We start from the raw sequence: 20,272 nt of genomic DNA, 5'->3' as shown, positions 1-20,272 counted from the left end.
CATGCGGCTCGTACCCATAACCACAAGAAAGAGCAACCCCACTCCGAAATTACTGCTACGATAAAACATGAACTCTGTCATGTCTAGTTTTAATATCAGTAATCAGAGGAAGTGGGGAGGCGAGCTGTGGCTGAATAACAGACTGAGTCAGTCAAGTGTTAAGGCAGGTTAGTCAGAGATTACAACACATTGTTAGAGGTGTGTGGGACTGGTGACGACCAAGAGGGGTCAATCAAAGGACATTGTGTGTGTGTGTGTGTGTGTGTGTGTGTGTGTGTGTGTGTGTGTGTGTGTGTGTGTGTGTGTGTGTGAGTGTGTGTTATGAGTGTTTATGCGAGTCACTGAGTAAAAAGAAGACAGATGGATTAAGAAACTCAATGTTCTTACAGCATGAGTGCTCCAGTGGCACGCCAAGAACTGCTGATTGCACTACTTTTAGGAGTAAACAGGAACACACAAACACACACACACACACACACACAACTTTCCAACATTCATTCACTAACCCTCACTACGTCCATGCATCACATTCCATATCATAACCTTCATTTTTGACCCAATTTTAACCTTAACAGTCACATGACCTCATGTTACAGTTCAGCGCGGATTAGAATTTGTATTTTGCCAAATTTTAATTTACCTAAATCCAGCAGATTAGGGCAGAGTTTACATAAAGCAGCCTGTTTTCCCTAAAGTCTAGTGTCACGTATAAATAAAGCAATGACCCAAAACTCCAAAACTGTGTCTTAAACAGCAACAAAGGATCACTGTGTCCAGAGAGGGAGTAATGATGGAGTAAACCAGTGTGACCACCACTCCACCACTCCACCACACGCTCTGAAGAAACTAAATCAGAGGAATGTGCTGTTTACTGACAAAAGGGCTGCATCTTGTGTGTTCTCAAGTATTTCAAATTACAACAAGCGCCTCTTGAAACCACTCGAAATCAACGGTGCGAGTCCAGCATCGAGGCTGAAACATTACAAGCACCCTTTTGATACCCACATAGCCCAACTGTTGAGGTTTGAAATTTGAAAAGCCCACGCTTACACACCTGGATGTAGAAGGGTATTCCAGCACTGCGTCGGGTGGCACACAGCTTGGACGACGGGTCACTGGATTTGACCTCCTCCAGAACCTCAGACAGCCAGCGGGCCGGAAGCTGCTGCAGTGCCTGACTTCCACTCCTTAAACAAACACACACACACACACACACACATATATATATAAATAACAGGGGTCTAAATCCTTTGAGCTTCTCTTCTTGAATGAGTAATTGTTGAATCACATAAAGAGGAAGACTGTAGTCTAATGCTCACATACTGATCACTAAATTCTTACATCAGATGAACCACTATGAAATGACATGTTGATTCATTAAGTGACATATTTAACTATTTAATAAAATTGTCTATATTTCCGTACACATTTCCGTTCCTTAAGGCACGCTAGCAGCTACAAATGTTGTGCTCCATAATCCATTATATACACACTAGTGCATTGCATGACTCTAATCTCATACAATAAATAGAGTCTGTTTCTCCCAACACAGAACAGTCCACTGTCACAACAAACATCCACCACATAGCCGCAAAAAAAGTTTTCATATTTGCCAACTGGATGGATCTCAAAGTAGGTTTCCATAAAAAGTGCGCAATAAAATGATCAATGTACTTGATTAGCTTCCAAATTCTCTCAACTAGTGGTTCCAAAGACAGTCTCTGAAGGAACCGGCAAAATGAAAAGTCATACATCAATCGCTGTACAGACGTGATTCCTATAAGGTCACACATCCAGTAAACAGAAATGACTCATATTGCTTCCCTTAAGACCAAAACGTATCGATTGTGGATCCGCTGGTCTTATGTGCACCTATTTGGGAGTGGTGGACATTATAAAGGAAACTTCTGCTCTAAACTTTGTGACACATTTGCACTGTTCTCTGTGGCATCGGGTACTCGGAGCGTTTTAAAACAAATTCTAAGAATATGGTCTGAAGCAGGTCTGGCAAACACACACACACACACACACACACACGCGGCCACAAGAAACCGCTCGGCCCCGTTCTGTAAAAAGCAGCTGTATAACAAGAGCCAGTGGAGCGGAGAGGACAAATTAAAAACAATCAAATGTGGACGACGGAGCGAGGGCTCAGCGCAGCTACAAACACTCCAGTGTACTTCATCACACACACTTGACACGCCAGGGACACACACATTCTCACTGACAAACACATGCAGTGTAAACCAGAGATTTCCACAGGGGGGTACTTCTTCAGTTGCCGGGGGAGGGGGGGGGGTTGTAGAAAGATTGTGAAAGAGCTCAACTAATTAAAAAGTTAGCATTCTTACACTTCCAGTTCCTTCGTGTCAAAGTCAACAGGGTTTTGGTTTGGTTTGGTCTGTGGTTAACACAAGCTTAAGAGATTTTCACGTTTTGTTCTACGGCATGAAATACATCAGTAAATACCTCACCCGTGAATTGTGAAGCTTTTACGTGTCTTAAAAAAGGCGGTTGTCGTGGACATTAAACATCTTCACGCTTCATGGAAAGTCATCTACTTACTAGTCCGCCTTTACAGCCTCCTTGTGTTTATACTCTATCTATCTATCTATCTATCTATCTATCTATCTATCTATATTCTTTTATAAGTTAGAAGCTTAGTGGTGGTGACTTTGAAGTGGTGTAGTTCGTTTATAGCCTAACATTAGCTTTTTAATTCTGGCGATTCCATTTACGCTTCAAAAATCACAAAAGTGGTGTTCATTTGTTGTTCAAGATTATCTTTCTGAACAAAATGTTTATGTATCATAAACTTTTGTTTGCCACAGAGGTTATTTTCTGCAAAAATCCCATTGGCTTTTTGTCGAGGATACCAGGGCGATAAAAACAAAAATATGTCATCCCTGCGGCACTCTGTTGAGTACAACACCTGGCTAAATTGTTGAAAATGCTAAAAGTAATGGATAAAGGCTTGAAATAGATACAGTAGCTAACGATTACATTTTAAGTCTAAACGTAATGGATAAATGGCTGAAACGTCCAGCTTCTGCCCAGTGGTGGCAGCACGAATGCAATATCCAGGTCAATCTCATTAATAGTTAACTAATGAAGTAAATGAATACATGTAGAACCTGGTGGGTGGTGTTGATGAAGGGGTACTTGAGTTCATCTGACGAGGCTGTGGGGGGCGCGTCTGACAGAAAAGGTTGGGAACCACTGCTGTAAACAGTTGCAGATATAAATGCACATGCCTAACCAGGGAATTTGGTTAAAGGGGGGCAAAATAAGGAGAAAGTGAAGAGAGATATAGAGAGTAAAAAGAAAGACAAAAAGGGGAAGAATGAAGAGAGAGACCAAGAGACACAGTGAGAGAGTGCAAACACAGTGGAACACACCAGAGCCAGATCCCAAGGCAGAGCATCAAAAGGCCGTGGTTAAGCACCCCGCAATCAACACCCCATAACCCAGCACACGGCCTGCATACCATCCACACACTGCTCTTCCCCTCCTGAAAACACACACTCACATCCACACATGCCCCAAGCAGGACGGACACACACACACACACACACACACACACACACACACTCCCAGTACTCCTACACACCGACCACGAGAATGTCGCCCTCATTACACAACATACTGCGAGACTGGTTTTTGTACAAGAACAAAACAAGTGAGTTTTGTTTTAACTGCTCAGCACTGGGTGGTTCAAAGTCAACAGTGCTGCGACGGTTTTGCGGTTCGTCACCTGCCGCAGGGCTTCAAGACATCTTCCACAACCAGCCATTGAGGAAAACAGGGAGGTACAACAGAGTGAGAAATTCTTTCATGTCGTTCAGAATTAAAATCTAGGTTGTTTTTTTTCCTCTTCCCTTCGGGGGGATAATAGTAGGACTATTTCCATGAATAGCAGAGGTGATGGGGAGCGTGGAGTTGTAAGAGACTCAAGCCACGTTTAACGTTGCCCCTGGCAGCATGTCGCCACAGAGGCCCCATCAGTCTAGTGCTGTTCAATGTGCAATGAAAGAGCACGAGCAGCTTTGAAATATAAAACTAAACCTCAATGTTTTTCTAAATGTAGCAATATTTGGCCATAACTTGCTAAATGATTGTGTTGATTTTCTCTGAAGAAATATATATATATTTGGGCTTCTGACTGAAAGAAGATTCTGCGGCGAATGATAATGCACGATGTAACAATTTGCCTTAATCTACTATCTCCAGGTAAATATTTGCCATGACAATGCGTCTCTGTTGGCCGTCCAAAGGGCACCAGATGATGAATAACACCAATGATCAAGTCTTGATGTATTCAAGTATATTACACCTGAAGAGTGACACTGAGAGGACTTGCCTACTTGCTAATTAAGAGGCACAATGACACTCAGTGTCATGATGGGAGCTAATGCCCACAGCCATTCAGTAGTATTACCTTTCATCCATTTGCCCTGAATGTTAACACACACACACCTGCACAGCATGTCGGTGAGGCGCACAAAGCCCACATAAGCCAGTTCAAAAGCGCCACGGTGACGGGACTGCAGGAGCTGCTGACGGAAGTACAGGCCTACCCCCTCCACCTGTAACAGAGAGAGACGGAGAGGGAGCAACTGGTCAGCAACTGAACTGTAACAAGAGCAATAGTGAACATGCGAGTGTGTGTGTGTGTGTGTTATGTATGCATGACTTTAAAACCTGCTGCTTTACCCTCCAGCAGAGATGGATGTGACCAGTTACACGGGATCAAAATGACATAACTGCAGTCAAAAACATTACGTGACATGTAGGGTTGCGCACGAACTGATCATTTTAACGATGAAGATGAAGGGAGCTGGATTTTCCTGCACACCTAAATAACAGTAGTTTTCAGTCACACGGTCAACATGACAGGTTTCGAGAGTCAAGAAACCAAAGTATGCATATGTGGAAAATGATGATGCTATTGTCGAATTACATTTCAATTTTCAGGTTTACGTTATCATTTTAATATAGTCCCCTACAGGCTTCCATAACATGCAATAAGCTCAATACAAAGCCAAAACAATTGCTCATGGTCAATCAAATGCTTGAACGAAGTAGTAAAATGAGCAATCTCCCAAAGCAGCTTCGTCATTTAGACAGAAAACGGTTCATTGTCTCTTAAAAATTCCAACGAAAAGCAAAGCTGTGGGGTGTATAAAAGATGGTTACACACTGATGAACTGCATTATCTAATCCCGCTTTAGCCTTTCCCCTATTTGGCAAGCAAAGTGAAGCTGTAACGCTGGCCACACTCTTGTTTTAGAGACACCACTTAGTTTTCAGCCAGTGAGCATTGAGCATGTCAAGCGTGAGAGCGACATGTCAGTAGCGTGACAAGTGTGTTCAAATAAGGATGCTGAGACATCCACATAATGGCCACTGTCAGTAAAACCATCCAGTTAGTAATAGTGTTAGCAACATTATTCTAACTATACATTCACACACACACACACACACACACACAACCAAGTGCTGTGGCAGTGTGTAAACTGGTGAGTGTGTTGCAGGTGAGGCGGCAGGGCGAGGCGGACGCAGAGCTCCAGTGCCCTGTCATTAAGGCTGCGGTATCACCGCCACCACAGAGGCGGCCAGGCCTCGACTTAGTCAGGGGTGGCATGGAGGGCACAGGGAGGGGTGGCAAGGCCCCGCTGCAAAAAGCCCTGTGTGAAAAGGGAACAAAAAAATCCCAACGGCCCCTTAGGGGATGTGGGGTTAGACACAACATCTAAACTAACACAGACGCAGACCCGCAGATGAACCAGGAGTACGCCAGTCACTGTAACCTTCAGCAGCGGACTCTGATGTCACTGAGTGGAAGAACAACGATGGGAGGAAAACGGCAGAAGAATGTGCTGAAACAGAAAACATGAATGAATGAAAAATGTGTAAAATGAAAATATTATGAAAAGAATAAATGCAGCAAAAATGTAGGGCTTAGGCCACATGACTGGTCAATAAACTCTACTGACCCTGCAGACCTAAAGTGGACTAACTTAAACACCAAGTATGGACGGAGTAAACCACAGCGGTACCAAGCCCAATGACTTATCACATTGGTGGCCAGAGTGGACTCCCAGGACAGGCCTGACCTCACCGGGGTAAAAATGGCAGCGACAGTCACTGTTAGATGGCCCGTGGCTCCCGGGGCCCAGACCGCTGCGGTGCTGAGCTGGGCCGAGCCGGGCCGCGGCTTCGCCTATTTAAAGCTTCCCTCCCGAAGGTTCCCGTCTGTGTAACTGTTTAAAAGGGCCGAGCAAGCTTCCTGCGCGGGGCGGGGGAGGGTAGAGGGGGGCACTTTATTTAGACGTCAACTTCCTGTTTGCAAACGTGCCTGTTTCCCAGAAAAACTTCCATGTGCGGAGAGAGAAGTTTCCCAAGTCTAATTACATGTATGGCTCGGGGCCGTGACAGTGACCCAAATAGCCAACTTCTCCCCTGAGGCCGCGGGTTAGACAGCACTCTGATAATGCTTGTTGTTGTTGCTGCTGCTGCTGCTGCTGCTGCTGCTGCTGCAATCCGCAGGAGGAATGGTGAAGCTCTGGTTTATAAATGGTACGGACAATAGAAAGCCATAAAGTAATAATCAGATTCTTTTACTACTACACAATAAACAAATGTTGTTCTCGACTGCTCTAGTTCAGCGCTGTTGGACTTAGTTTGGTATCAGGTAAATATGTTGACGCGTGTAACACTGGATGTCATTACAGTTATTGGTAGTTAAAATATAAAGTATTTTAATTAGAATAGAAGCTATCCAAGCAGCAGTGAAAGTCATGGACGCATGTCAGTACCCTTCTTTCTTTATAATGTTGTACGACGCCTTGAGGAAAGAACGAGGAAGACAGGCCAGGAAACCTCCAGGAGGCTGTGCAGTATACACAATTATAGGCGTGTAATGCATTTTTATATTTTTATCTTGTAATGTGTTTTCTCTGTCCCCCTCACTCATTCACTATTCCCTCCATATTAAACACTCAATAGTTGTCTGTAGTCTGTAATGAGCAGAAAAATCTGATCCTTGTATGAATCACCATCTTTGACAGGTACAGGAGATTTTTAGCAAAATGATACGAACAGTACATTTTTCCATTCCACTGTGGGGGCAATACGATTGGGCATACAATTTCCCTTTAGAATTCGGACGCTCAAATAAAATGGTGCAAAGTAAATATTGTGCGCTAGAGAGCAAATATAGAGTGGTGTGTGTGGATGTGGGTGTGTTTCTCCCATAGCTTCAGAGCAGCCAAACAAATGGTCTGTCTCCTCTGTATAACCAGGGCTCCAACCGATCCCGGCCGAGCTACGCCAAATAAACACCAGAGCTGTCAAACTCCGGCTGACCAGCGACTTTGGTGGTCTGTCACACTCATACAGTAAAAGTGTGGTCACGCACATACACATGCTGGTATTGTCCTGTCAGGGCGTCAGAGTGCTACTCCGTCCTTTATTCTCTTTTCCAGTCAGCCAGTTTCATAGATCTCTCTCCCAACAAGTTTAAATCTTTGCTGGAAAAGTCCAGAAATATGGCGGTAACTGATCATCGACAGAAAAAGAAAGTAATGAAAAAAGAAAGAAATTAATCCATTACCATTAATCCACCACTACTGCTGTTGCCATGGTGCCACCCAGTGACAGAAACATCTGCAGTGTTGCCAGGCCAACAAGGATGTAACACAGGATGCTGGCTGAGGAGCGCAGGAGGTGTTGAGCTCACACACGTTTTGGAAAGAGATGTGTTTTGGTCACACACACACACACACACACACTATACACATGTGTTTGCCCATGCATGTCATCGCTGCGGTAGGGCAGAATGACTAGGTCCGCAAAGACTTAGCCAGACCCAACTTTCCAAACTCTATTGGAATCACCCCACTGACTGTTAATGCTAACACACACACACACACACACACACAGACACACACAGACACACACACACACACACACACACACACACACACACACAGACACACACAGACACACACAGACACACACAGACACACACAAAGCGTGGAACTGATGACAAGCGGATAAAAAAGAAAAAAGGGATGCGGTAAAGACAGAGAGGACAGGAGTTCAGATTTTCCTCTCGTCCGCGTGGTCCTCAGCATGAGTTGGTTAAATCATCGGTTATGTAATGAGGCCCATCGCCATAGTTACCACAGTCGACAACATGGTATCCATGATATCACCATCAATTATCTCTTCAGGACACTGTGGTTGTGACATCATTATCGAGTCCATTTCTGTAGTGGCAGTTAAAACAACCCTGGCTGTTTCAGACGGCCCGATATTGTGTCCGTCTGGTTTTCGAGAGAACACTGAATAAACTGTTGAAAACATTTAATGGGGCATGGAACTGGAAAACTCGTTGTCAAACTGCAATGTGCCAAACTGAGCCCTATACATGGATTTCACATGTCTATGCACAATCTGGTCTGAACCATTTTCAAATACTTTGCGTTGATTGTTCAGTGCAGAAGTATTCAATGCCATAAACAGTTTTCAGCAGCGAAATCACTACAGAATATGTTTCAATGTTAGCTGCTAGCATCTGAGCTACAATTATGCGTCAATATTACTGAGTTACAAAGATGTAGTTTGACATTTTGGGAAAAACACTTAATCGCTTTCTTGCTGAGAAAAAAAAAAAACGATCAGAGGATCGTAACATTCTCACATTTGTATGGTAAATATGAGGATACCACCAGCAGCCAGTTAGCTTAGCTTAGCACAAAGACTGGAAACAGGGGGAAACAGCTAGCCTGGCTCTGTCCAAAGGTAACAAATGCCTACCAGCACTTCTAAAGCTCACTACTGCAATAAGCTAAGCTAGCTAAGGTAAGCTAAGCAGCTGCTGGCTGTAGCTTTGTATTCAACTTACAGACATGAGAGTGACATCAACCTTCTCATTCGACTCTCAGCAGGAAAGTGAATAAGCATATTTCCCAAAATATTGAGCCTTTAATATCATTTGGCTCCTCTGCTGTATTACAGAGAATCTGCTGGTATCTGGAAGCCAAATTAGACTTTTGTTAGGCCTTCTTATTGTCACCTGGAAATACATGTTAGACCAAACTGACAAGCACAAATAAAACCTTTAACTTATAAGCCCCACATAGGCAACAATATTATGGAGCACGTGGGGTCAAAAAAAGGAGAAGAACCGGTACGGTTCAGGTAAACTCAATCCAACATCCAATGTTTACAACAAAAAGGTGAACACAGCTACTTGCCTGTTGGTACACATGTCAGTTTTTGGCAAAATGGGAATTGAATGTCAGTAATAAAAGTTATAAAAAAGACAGAATAGATATAAAAGAAAAAAAGAACAGGAAAGCCAATTGCTAATAAATAACATATAGTTATAGTTAACATATAGCCTGCTGCTAACCCTGTAGTAGACTGAGTGATTATCCTGCACAAATACATTCCTGCTACTTGAAACGTTGCAGGTAAACAACCTGGACAGTAAAGAACTGTGGCTCTCCACGCAAACACAAAAAACACACAGTCAGCACATAGTACAGTACAATACTTCCTACTTTCTCTCTCTCTCTCTCAGGAGTGTAAATACACGGTCAACAGGCAAACACACACACACATGCACACACACTCTTTACCCCCTACACAGACAAACACAGCCTATGTCTGGTAGCCTTGTCATTATGGACGTTCACATGCTGAACCACTCAGACAACTATTCCTGTGTGAGTTGTCTGTATGTCAGTCTATGTATATGTGTGTGTATATGTGTGTGTGTGTGTGTGGGGGGGGGGGTATGTTGTTTGCAGCGCTCAGTGTTTTCCTGCTGGCGGTGGAAGTGATTTGGAAAGAATGCAGTGGAAAGGGAGGGGCGTCGCGGCCGTTAAACCAGCAGGGTCGGGCCTCAAATGAAAGCACGGCGCTAACGAGGGCGGATGCTAATTGAAGAGCCTCCCAGCGTGGTGTCACAAACACACACAGACACACATCCATATCATTCCCCGCTACAGTAAGTCTACACACATACAGTTGAAAAATATAATGACACCTTTTTACATGGAAAACATACTTGGTTTGTTTATAGCTTTGGTTATATTCTAGCTCTTAATGTAACATATTACTAGTGAATTAACACAGCAGACTGATGAGAATGCACCAATCTGACCTTTTCTCTACCAATACCAGTGCTCCTCCACATTTAAAATCTGGATGCCACACTGTGTGGAACTCAATGGGATCATTTTTTATGTAAGGTAACATGAGGCCAGGGATCACTGTGATACATGATCTGCGTAATAAGGTCAGTATCGGTACTGATACCAATCCAGTGGGTCGGAAAATTCCTACTGACATAGGTCGGTAATATTTTTGATCAGAATGTACCAATATCTAGTATTTAGTGCTATTTAAATTAGTCTATGTTGGTGCCACAAACACAAGAGGCATCCAATTGTAGTTTGCTGCTGTACATGAGGTAACAGCAGTAGGAGAGTGAGGTTTGTGTGAGTGTGTTTAGTACGTCAGGATCTCACCTGTTCCTCTGTGATGAGCCCAGGGTGTGTGAGTGTGTTGTCATTGGTGTAGTGCAGAGGCAGGCTCTGACACAGCTGTCCAAGCAGCATGGCCACTTCCTTCATGCTCCGCCAGCAACACACCAGCACCATCTGCGCTGTCACCCTGTAGCCCTCCCCGCCTGGAGCCCGCCCACACACACACACACACACACACACACACACACACACACACACACACACACACACACACACACACACACACACACACACACACACACACACACACACACACACACACACACACACACACACACACACACACACACACACACACACACACACACACACACACATGACAAAGTGACAGGGGGAAAGTTTGATCACTTTTTGGTTTATTACCTAATAACTTAAAGTAAAAGATGTATTTGTCTTATTATGTAATGTTCCATGTTAAAGCTTTGTATTCAATGGAAACCAAAAGAAGTCATTGTTGTTACACATTCCTGAACACACACACACACACACACACACACACACACACAGTATTGCATAGGTCCATTTAATTTCCCTTATCACTGTAGAGTTACAGTAGTTATGTTAATCATTTAATAAGATTCCTAGAAGTATTGGACTGTGCACTGTGTAAATAGACCATACAAAAATAAGGTCAAACACTGCCCCCATAAGGTCATCGCTAGTACTCCACTCACAAGCAGTGATGACTGTTGGTTTCACCAACTGAATCCTCTTCTATCACAAGTAAAATATAAAAATGACACAACTAGTGCAAGGGTTTTGAAAGCCTGACACTGTTACTGGACTGTTAAGACTAATGAGGCACCGCAAGACGTCTTTCTGTGTAATGTTGAACGGCATCAGTATAACTAACTCACCTGTGTCCAGTGACGGTGCGTGTGCGCTCTGGGTCTGCGTGTGATCATCTCTGTGGTGTGTGTCCAGCTCTCTGGCGCTTGTGAAGAAGTCATTGGTGTCCCTGGGCTGAATCTCCTGCAGGATCCTCTGCAGACCTGCTGACGTCTCTGTACGAACACACACACACAAAAACATCATGTCGTATTCACACACAATGGGCCTCACTTTGATAAACAGATTTGTTCTTACAGTTACATTAACTCATGTTAAAATCATGCGTGCTTGAACATAATTTTAGTGGGGGGGCTGATTATTTTATTTTATTTTATCTTATGAGAGATTATTTACAAAAGGTAAAAAGGATATTTCACTGTGTCTCGCTTTGGCCAGCGAAGGGGGGCTGCATCCCCTATAGCACCCCCCTTCCTGTGCTTATGGTTAGAATTGTCTATAGCCTACTCTTTCCTGGTGCGTGACAGTCTTCAGACGTTTGCATTTGCTGTTGAAACATTGTTTTTATGCAGCTCTCTGGACCAGGTCTCTCTTGAAAAAGGGATTTTAATCTCAACAACACTTTTTCCTTTTAAATAAAAAGAAAATGAAATGAAATGACGACATTTTGTTGCCACATTTTGGCACGACGATACAATTCAGTATCACTGCAGGAAAGTTCTCAAGGAAAAGAGTCCAAAAGCTGCCTCGGGGTCTTTATGCAGGTCGACCCGTCAGGGTAACATCACCTAATGTGAATGTATTCTCTCTGTCTCTGTGACTGTCATGTTCCCTTGACTGCCTCCTGTTTTAGTCATGGACTGCATAACTTTAAAAAAATCATTGAATGGCCAGGTCAAACCATTCTCTCTTTATTTCTGTCAGTATGACTTTTTATAGTAATATTTTCTAATTTTTCTAATTTGTCTTCACCAGCTGATTTCCAACAGCAGGAATTAAAGATCTGCAGTCTGAAGTTCATCTTTTTACCCTTCTGTGACATTTTTGTTAATAAAACTACAAAACCACAAATAGAGCGGAAAAAGGTACCATACCAGTACCAGTGTTCGTCCATGAGGCTCGCTCGAGTGTGTGTACCTAAGGCCAGGCTGAGAGATCAGATTACCTGAGTCAGTATCCATGGGGATGAGTCCTTCTGGGGAGGAGCTCTGGACCACAGGGGAGACCACATCAGACATCCTGTAGCACACAGCGATCAGCTCTGACACCAGACATCTCCACTGCTCGGTCTGGCTCAAACTCCTGAACACACACACACACACACACAGACACACACACACATTAAAAAAGTAAGCACATGGCTCATGTTGTACTCAGGTGTGTGAGTGTGTAGAGAGCTTTCTTTCTTCGGCTGCCGACAGAAAAGCAACAGACCCAAATACAAATAGGCTGTTTAAGATGTGTGTGTGTTGTTGTCATGTGCTCACTCAGTGTTTAGATGCTGCAGGACAGCAGTGATGCAGTGGGCTCTGCCATAGAGAGGATAGGAAGCTGCTGCTTGCAAGAGAGATGACTCTGCCCTCGACACCTCTAACTGCAGACAGCGCAGCAGGAAGTGAACAACTGAGGACAGAAGAACAATAGAATCCTCTTATTTAACATATGATATTTTACTGTTTAGAGTGCAAACACACACACATTCATTCATCTTACCAGCCAGTGTGTTGAGCTCCAAGACGGCCGTCTCAGAAGCCTGCGACTGGGGGGAAGGAGGCTGGAAATCGAGGCCCTGCTCCTGCGCACAGTGCAGCAGAGCCTGGCTGAGGTCCGGCTGCCGGAGCAGCATGTTGAGGAGGTGGGCTGCTGTAACGCTGTCAAAAGGCTTGGTGCTGGTACTGAGGTCGAGAGCAGCCTGAAGCACACAGCCCATCCTCTCCGGCACCTTCCATCATAAAGTGAAACAACTTGAAAACACTACCATACAAATTCATCTCAGCAATGTAAACACTACATTTTTATGAACAAGAACTTTTTAACATTTAAAAATATACTAAATCGCCCATCGAATAAGAGTGGCAGTGCGATGCAACCAATGTCCACACAAAACAAAAACCAGCCTATTTTGATGAAGTGTGTAGTGCCTGAGCTTGGCCCTCATATTAACCTGTAGTCCCACAGCTGATGGCGGGAGTTGCCGTAGTAACGTCGAGGCCTGCAGTTTGACTTCCAGGAAGTTGCTGGCAACGCAGTAGAGGACATTCTGAGCATGGGCAGAGGTCACGACTTCGCCGAGGGCAAACACATCGGGCCCTGAGGAAAACCAGAGAGGTGGAGGTGAAGGAAACACAGGAGGGGACAGCGAGGGACAAGAGGCAGAGCATACGCTGAGCCAGCTGGAGCGCCAGGTTGGCATCAAAGTAAAGAGGCTGGCCAGTAATGAAAAGACACCAACAGAAAGATGTATTCCAGAGCTGTGAGCTGGCCACTGCCATCGCGTGAAATGTGCCAAGCATCGTCGGCGAGGTGTCCTTGAGTAAAGCAGCAAACTCCAAACTGCTCGGAGCGTGTTGGACGAAATACAACACTATGTACTGAGCTCTTTGGTACATTTATATGTACTATACAAACGGTATGACTGACTGTATGTCTGGTGTGGTATTGTCTTAAAAAGTGTGTATGATAATAGTTCAGCCATGGCAGTCAAAATGACAATAAGACAAACAGAACTGACTTACTTATCAAATTCTTTTTTTAATTCAAAAGTGTAAAAAGGCCATTTCCAGTGATGATATCATTAAATATCTACTTTTGCAATATATTGTGTTTGCCATAAAACCACAGTCTTGTATGTCATATATAACCAGTGCTGTGTACCAGTGCTGAAGGTGAAGAGCTGGCCCAGTAGACAAAGCAGGTGGAGGGACATCAGGCATTTAGAGAAGGAAGCTCCAGGAAGCAAAACCTCCAGCAGCCTCACACACAGCCAGCGCAGGAACTCCTACACCACAGGCAAAACACGCAACGAGCCCTTTAGTTCATTTTTATAAAACTGGAGAGAGGCAGGCCGCTGCATTGTTGTGTTACGTGTGTGTGTGTGTGTGTGTGTGTGTGTGTGTGTGTGTGTGTGTGTGTGTGTGTGTGTATGTGTGTGTGTGTGGTATACCTTGTACAGATGTAGTGTGTGTTGGTCTCTGTCTCTCTGCTCCTGGTCTCTCTCCTGGATCAGCCTCTTCTGCAGCAGCAGAGTGCTGTCCTTCATTCTGCAAAGCAACTGCACAGTAGAGGGCGTCAAGCTCCATGAAGTGACAGTTTTGATTCCAACATTAAATCAAATGCTTCACATTTCAGTGCGAATATAAAATGTGAGGTAAACGGCTGACCTTCTTCAGCAGGCTGACTGTCTGCTGTCTGACGCCCGGTGACTGGCTGTTGAGATTAGGCAGCAGGAAGTGACGGAGCAGGTCCATTTCCTGTGAGGTCAGAACTTCAGTGCTGCGGTGGCTCTCGCACACTAACCCCAAAGCGTCCATCCTCACCTGGGCGGTAGGATTCGATCACGCGTAAATATGGTGGAAATCCAAGACATATGCCACACAAAATGTATGAAAAGATAACAATACCTGCAACACTGAAAACAAAGGATGCACCCGAGGATACAGACACTCACTTGATCGTGTTTGTGTACCAGTGCTTGCTGGAGTAGGAAGAGGGGCACCAGTCCTCCCCACAGACCCTCCTCTGAGGATGGAACAACACCCTGGGCCCTGGCTGCCCGCAGGCACGTCATGAGAGCTCCCAGTGCCCCCCTGCTGCCTGAAGGACCTAAAAGGATAGGAAAAAAAAAAAAGCTTTCATATTATGTCACGACTGTGTTAAACAACAACAAAGGTGAGACGCATCAATATGCAGCCGACATATCATGACAATAACCAGAGAGAGGAAATGGTTGCAGATATATGGGATGTGTTTTTATGTGCAGACCTGTGTGTACTTGTGCCTTTACCTGCGCTGCAAGGCGGTGTGTCCTGCAAGGCCTGCACCATGTGCGCCAAACTGGAGGGGCTGCAGCGTAGCAGCTTGGGCAGGAAATAGTCCAGGATGTATGTGGTCTGGTCCAATCTGGCACGGCACAGCACCTGTAGCAGGGGGGTTACCCACGTCTGGTGCCAACGATCCATCCAGCCCTCTGTGTCTCCAGATTCACTGGCCAGCTGGGCCTTGTGGCTGACAAACAGCCTCTCCAGGAGGTCACTGGCATAAGGAGCCAGGGTCTGGTCACCCATCAGGCCCAGGAGACATGAAGGCAGCCAGGGCTGGATGTCAAGCAGGTACCCTGCCCCATAGAGCTCCACGAAGCAGCCCAAGGAGCCGTACTTCCCCCTCATGTGCCACTCCAGTCCCAGCAGGCTTTGGGTGAGCTCTGTGATGTAGGGGTCCTTGGTTGGGTCAGAGGTGGAGGGGTTGGTGTGCTGATGTAGGAGGAGGAGGTTGCGGAACAGGGAGCGGGTTTGGTGGCGGACTCCGTCCAGTGGGTGCTCCCAGTGGGAGTAGATGTGCTCCAGCAGGTGTCGCTGTAGCTCAGAGCCTCCACTGAGGGACTGCTGGAGGTGGGGAGGGCAGGGCTGCCTCTCCCCCTGCAGGCAGTCCAGGGCAGCACCGCTCCACAGGGTCAGCACCCGAGCCACCACCATGGCTGTACTGGACTCCTTTATACTACGGCAAAGAGAAAAATAACAGACATGCTATTTACACTTTTCAAGTATTCAGACAAAATGTTACCAAACTCTTTGTTTCAAAGGACTTTTTAGCCTAATTTTAGTTGTGATCCGTCTTCTAAGATGAAAGCATTGCACTCTAGGATAGTCAGCACTGAATGGGGATCAGTGAGGCGGACCTACCTGACATCTAGCTCCAGCAGCGTGTTTGGGACCAACAGCAGCAACTGTTCCCATTGGGGCCCTGGGAGAGCGCCCTTCCAGCTCAACATGGCCAGAGCCCCATGACACAGATACAGAGAGACACCTGGCGGGCGGCCACTGGTGCACAGACGCTCACACCTCTGCTTCAGCCACTGAGGGGCTGAGTCTAAACCCTGCACCGAGCTACGCAGCAAACTGCACACCTGACCGAGAACATTTCAAAAGAATGCCATGAATTGAGATCAGTTAAAAAAATATTTCAAAGACTTTCAAGGACCTGCAGATAGGAACTATTTCTTGCCACACGTTTTTTACTGTGTATGATGTTGAAAGTTTTAATGAAGTACCAATCTGCAACTGCTTTACGTAGTAAGTAAATATTCTCAAAATGTATGCATACTGTGCACATTTATCCAGAACTCTTCATCCTCTACTCACCACAGAGGCAACTTCATCTCCACAACCCATGGCAGACCTGGTCAACAACACTACAGCCATGCCGGCTGTACTCTGGACTGACTGGATGAACTCCTCTAGAAACAGAAGGAGCAGAGGAGGGAAGAAGCAATGGAGCAATCAGAAGTTTGGGAAGTTCATGAAAAACACTATCCATGACCACCAGCTACTACGACTGAGACTCATTCATAATGTTTAAAAACAAAGCGAAAGATTTTCCCATATCTTGGGAAAAAGCAGAGGTTTGCCCCCGTTAAACACTGGGAGACATCGGGAACAAGGTGTGTCATTTGATACTGAATTTTAATACCTCTTCTGAGAACACGTGATAAATGACTAGTAAGGATGGATGTTGAAAGATATTTCCGCATTGAAATGAAGCAGGTCTACATGTCCACTGCTATCAGCTGGGTCTCTGTATGTGCCAGGTGTTTCCACATTTTTGAGTTCTGTCTCTTACCATCAGTGAGGATGTGTATGCAGCAGCCCAAGAGGCTGCTCAGCGTGTCCTCCAGCCTGCGCTGACTCTGTTGTTTGGCCTGCAGGACAGCGCCGATGGTCTCCTGGGATCTCTGGATCACCAGCATGGAGGTTTTTACCACAGCCAGGCAGGACTGCATCAGCTGGGCCTGGGCAATGTGACGTCCTGCTAGACCACTTGGACAACAGCAGGGGGCGACAAAGGATCAACAACAAGCTACATATTGTCGCCAGCTTCCCTCATGTATCGACATGTAACCTGGCTGATGAGACTATAAATGCACCCAAGAAGCATAGTACACCCTCTCTGCTGAAAACAAGTTTTTGCAAGTACAAAACAGATAGGAAAGGGGAAATTTGGAGAAATATGGAATACAGAAAATGCCTCAATACCTGTTCTGCTGAAGGTATTCACTCAATCCCTTGTGAAGGAACTGCAACACTACATAGAGGAGAGGAGAGTCAACGAGAGGCTTTTCTAGAAATTAGAAATTTGTTTTTTAAAACAAGTAAATTGGACACTAACCTTCAGGCAGCAGTCTATTAATGCACCTCTCGCCTGGGGAATTTTGAAAAGGTATACTTAACGACAAGAAGTAAGACTCATCTGATATCTGAAGTGATCAACAGTAGAATAAATCTGCAGTATGAGCAAAACCACCCCCACTCACCGAGAGCGAAGCCATCCAGACAGGCAGTGATGGTGTCTACGATGTGTGGATACTGCTCTGGAGTTGGGTTGGACAGACAGTCAGACAAGCAGGCGGACAAACTGCTTACAGTCCGCTCTTGTAGCCAGGCCGGTACTGAACCTAAGGCACTGAGTAAAGCGACACAGAAACATGTTGTTTATTCTTACATCCTAAGGCTAAAAGTATCTCCTGACTGGTGGCGTTAAGATAAACTCCTAAAAATATGGGGGGTGTCAGTCCTAACTTTGGGAGTCGTTTATTTATTATTAGCGCTGAAAGTAGCTCCTGCGTCAGAGGACTCCTAAGTCCTAACTCAGACCTACTCACAGTCCGTCAGCTGCTGCAGGTAACTGCTGTGTCAACTTCACGCTTTTGTTAAACTAAATAATTCATTTCTTGCCTTAAACCTGCATCTCCATCTCTATTGTCACGGCTTCAGCCAGGTCATGAGGTTTACATTGATATGGAATTAACATTGTTATTGTCAGGATTTAAATTCTAGGATTTTCAATTTCACTCAGCGAAGTCAACTTGCTGTTTGCCATTTGAAGGCAGAATAAAATCTGGTTGCCTCATTAGGAAGTGACCACTGAAATTACATTATAGGCTGCGTCTCAATCTCATTTCCTTCCAAACTAAGAATACTAAAGTTTAGCTGTGTACCTGGCAATGGCTCGTCTTAGGGGGTTCTTGGCCTGCAGGGAGGTGTAGACCAGAGACAGGGTGTGTAGGCAGGCCTCTAGAAGAGTTGCATCAGGCTGCTCTTCACTCAGGGCCTCCAGCTGGGACCCTGCCTGGTGCAGTATGGACACACACAGTGGTCATATACCATCTGGTAGCACCCCATGCACACAGTTTGTTAAATAATGAAAACACACACACACACACACTAATAAAGTTACACACTAACCTTTTTAACCAGCTGGATCTGCTGCACTGGCTCCGTCAGCTCCAAACAGGACTGCAGGGTCTGGGCAACCTGCCTGGCTCCATCCTCTCCTCCATCCACAGAGAGGGACGCTGAGAAAGATCACACATTGCTAAACATTAAACACTATGACATACATAACCTAGTAGTGGAGTGTAGGGTACACACACCTTGACTGTACATTGGCATGTAATATCTTTTGGAGGAGCACGAACAGGATCTTTGATTTTTAGTTAGTTTGCTCATCAGTAGTTTGGCCACATTACCTATCAGTGTGTGCAGTTTCTCCTCATCCAGAACCACCGCCTCCACTTTGGCTGTCTTCTTCTTCACCACCATGATGACTCTGCCCTGCGTGTGTTACATCATTCCCATAGACTGTTTATCTAAAACAATGCATAATAAAAACCCGCCATATGGGTGGGTTGTGGGGAACACAGACTGGACTGGATATTCGCAAATTATTCTTTATACATGTCACACCCAACCGCTTTCTGTTTGTCTATCTATCGCTCTCTCTCACACTCTCACACACACACACACACACACACACACACACACACACACAAATACAAATACACACGAAACTTTATGTCCACACTTTCTAGAGTGACTGCATTTTTAGCTTTACCTTGGTTAAGAGGTCTAATGTTAGCCAACTATTGCTAGCTGTATGGCAGTGACTCCACGTCCAAAATTAAAAGGCGAGACAGACACAGCAAACACTGAAGCAACTACGGGACGCTCGCAAAGAGTCGAACGGCTAAATAAAAGTGTAAAGTGAAATATAAGTAGCATTCACCTCAATTCAGCATGAGGTTTACTTGGGGCTCTTCTGCTTCAGCCGGTAGTTGTATCTGACGTCAAGCTCCAGGATAAAACGCTTTCACTTCCGGCATGAATTTTACAGAATAAAACAAACTTGTTAAAAAAAAAAAAGCCCAATAACAAAAGAAAATGCCTCTCAAATCTACTTTTTGTTATTATTTATATTTTTTATTTGATTCAACAATTACAATACATTATTTTGTGCAATATGTGTGATTGAACAGACTTTACAGACTCACTTGTATGTTATACAACTTTTAATTTGAAGCCATATTTATTTAGCCTCCTGTATTGTTCTCGCAATTGACACACCAATGGCCCATGCTTGCACATGTGAGACGTCACTTCCGACCAATTGTCACAGACCGCCTTCAGAAGCTGGCTTGTCCATGAAACGGCGCTCCGGCTTCTTATTGGTGGACACCATGCGTCAGTCAAACACCGTCTCAGCGGTTCTGCTGCGCAGAGGAAACGCCCACCGAATGTGTGATTGGACGTGTTGTGCGAAACCACACCCTTTAAATCCAGCCCGTCTCCTAACTTCAGCCTTGGAGCTGGAATGAAATCCTTTGGGAAAGAGAGAAATTCACCGTTTTTTACTCATGAATTAGGATGTTC

At 44.9% G+C, this 20,272-nt stretch overlaps 1 protein-coding gene across 1 annotated transcript in view; it reads right to left on the bottom strand.

The window, feature by feature from the left end:
* thada (THADA armadillo repeat containing) overlaps window positions 1-19,165 on the bottom strand; it is an 81,959-nt gene extending 62,794 nt beyond the window's left edge. Inside the window, exons 1-22 of the mRNA XM_070915950.1 lie at window positions 19,093-19,165; window positions 18,809-18,918; window positions 18,562-18,692; window positions 17,878-18,026; window positions 17,733-17,765; window positions 17,600-17,648; window positions 17,187-17,383; window positions 16,709-16,803; window positions 16,250-16,473; window positions 15,355-16,064; window positions 15,019-15,173; window positions 14,732-14,887; window positions 14,515-14,622; window positions 14,226-14,349; window positions 13,516-13,661; window positions 13,065-13,293; window positions 12,839-12,974; window positions 12,517-12,653; window positions 11,420-11,566; window positions 10,545-10,705; window positions 4,477-4,586; window positions 1,055-1,187 (exon numbers count right to left, since the gene is read on the bottom strand). Of these exons, the coding sequence (XP_070772051.1) occupies window positions 1,055-1,187; window positions 4,477-4,586; window positions 10,545-10,705; window positions 11,420-11,566; window positions 12,517-12,653; window positions 12,839-12,974; window positions 13,065-13,293; window positions 13,516-13,661; window positions 14,226-14,349; window positions 14,515-14,622; window positions 14,732-14,887; window positions 15,019-15,173; window positions 15,355-16,064; window positions 16,250-16,473; window positions 16,709-16,803; window positions 17,187-17,383; window positions 17,600-17,648; window positions 17,733-17,765; window positions 17,878-18,026; window positions 18,562-18,692; window positions 18,809-18,918; window positions 19,093-19,165 (3,513 nt within the window). The remainder of the gene's footprint in view (window positions 1-1,054; window positions 1,188-4,476; window positions 4,587-10,544; window positions 10,706-11,419; window positions 11,567-12,516; window positions 12,654-12,838; window positions 12,975-13,064; window positions 13,294-13,515; window positions 13,662-14,225; window positions 14,350-14,514; window positions 14,623-14,731; window positions 14,888-15,018; window positions 15,174-15,354; window positions 16,065-16,249; window positions 16,474-16,708; window positions 16,804-17,186; window positions 17,384-17,599; window positions 17,649-17,732; window positions 17,766-17,877; window positions 18,027-18,561; window positions 18,693-18,808; window positions 18,919-19,092) is intronic.
* Between the last annotated feature and the right edge of the window lie 1,107 nt (window positions 19,166-20,272).

This window comes from Enoplosus armatus, chromosome 12, assembly GCF_043641665.1.
Source record: "Enoplosus armatus isolate fEnoArm2 chromosome 12, fEnoArm2.hap1, whole genome shotgun sequence".
Classification (NCBI taxonomy): domain Eukaryota; kingdom Metazoa; phylum Chordata; class Actinopteri; order Centrarchiformes; family Enoplosidae; genus Enoplosus; species Enoplosus armatus.
This window is presented reverse-complemented; position numbering and strand designations above follow the sequence as displayed.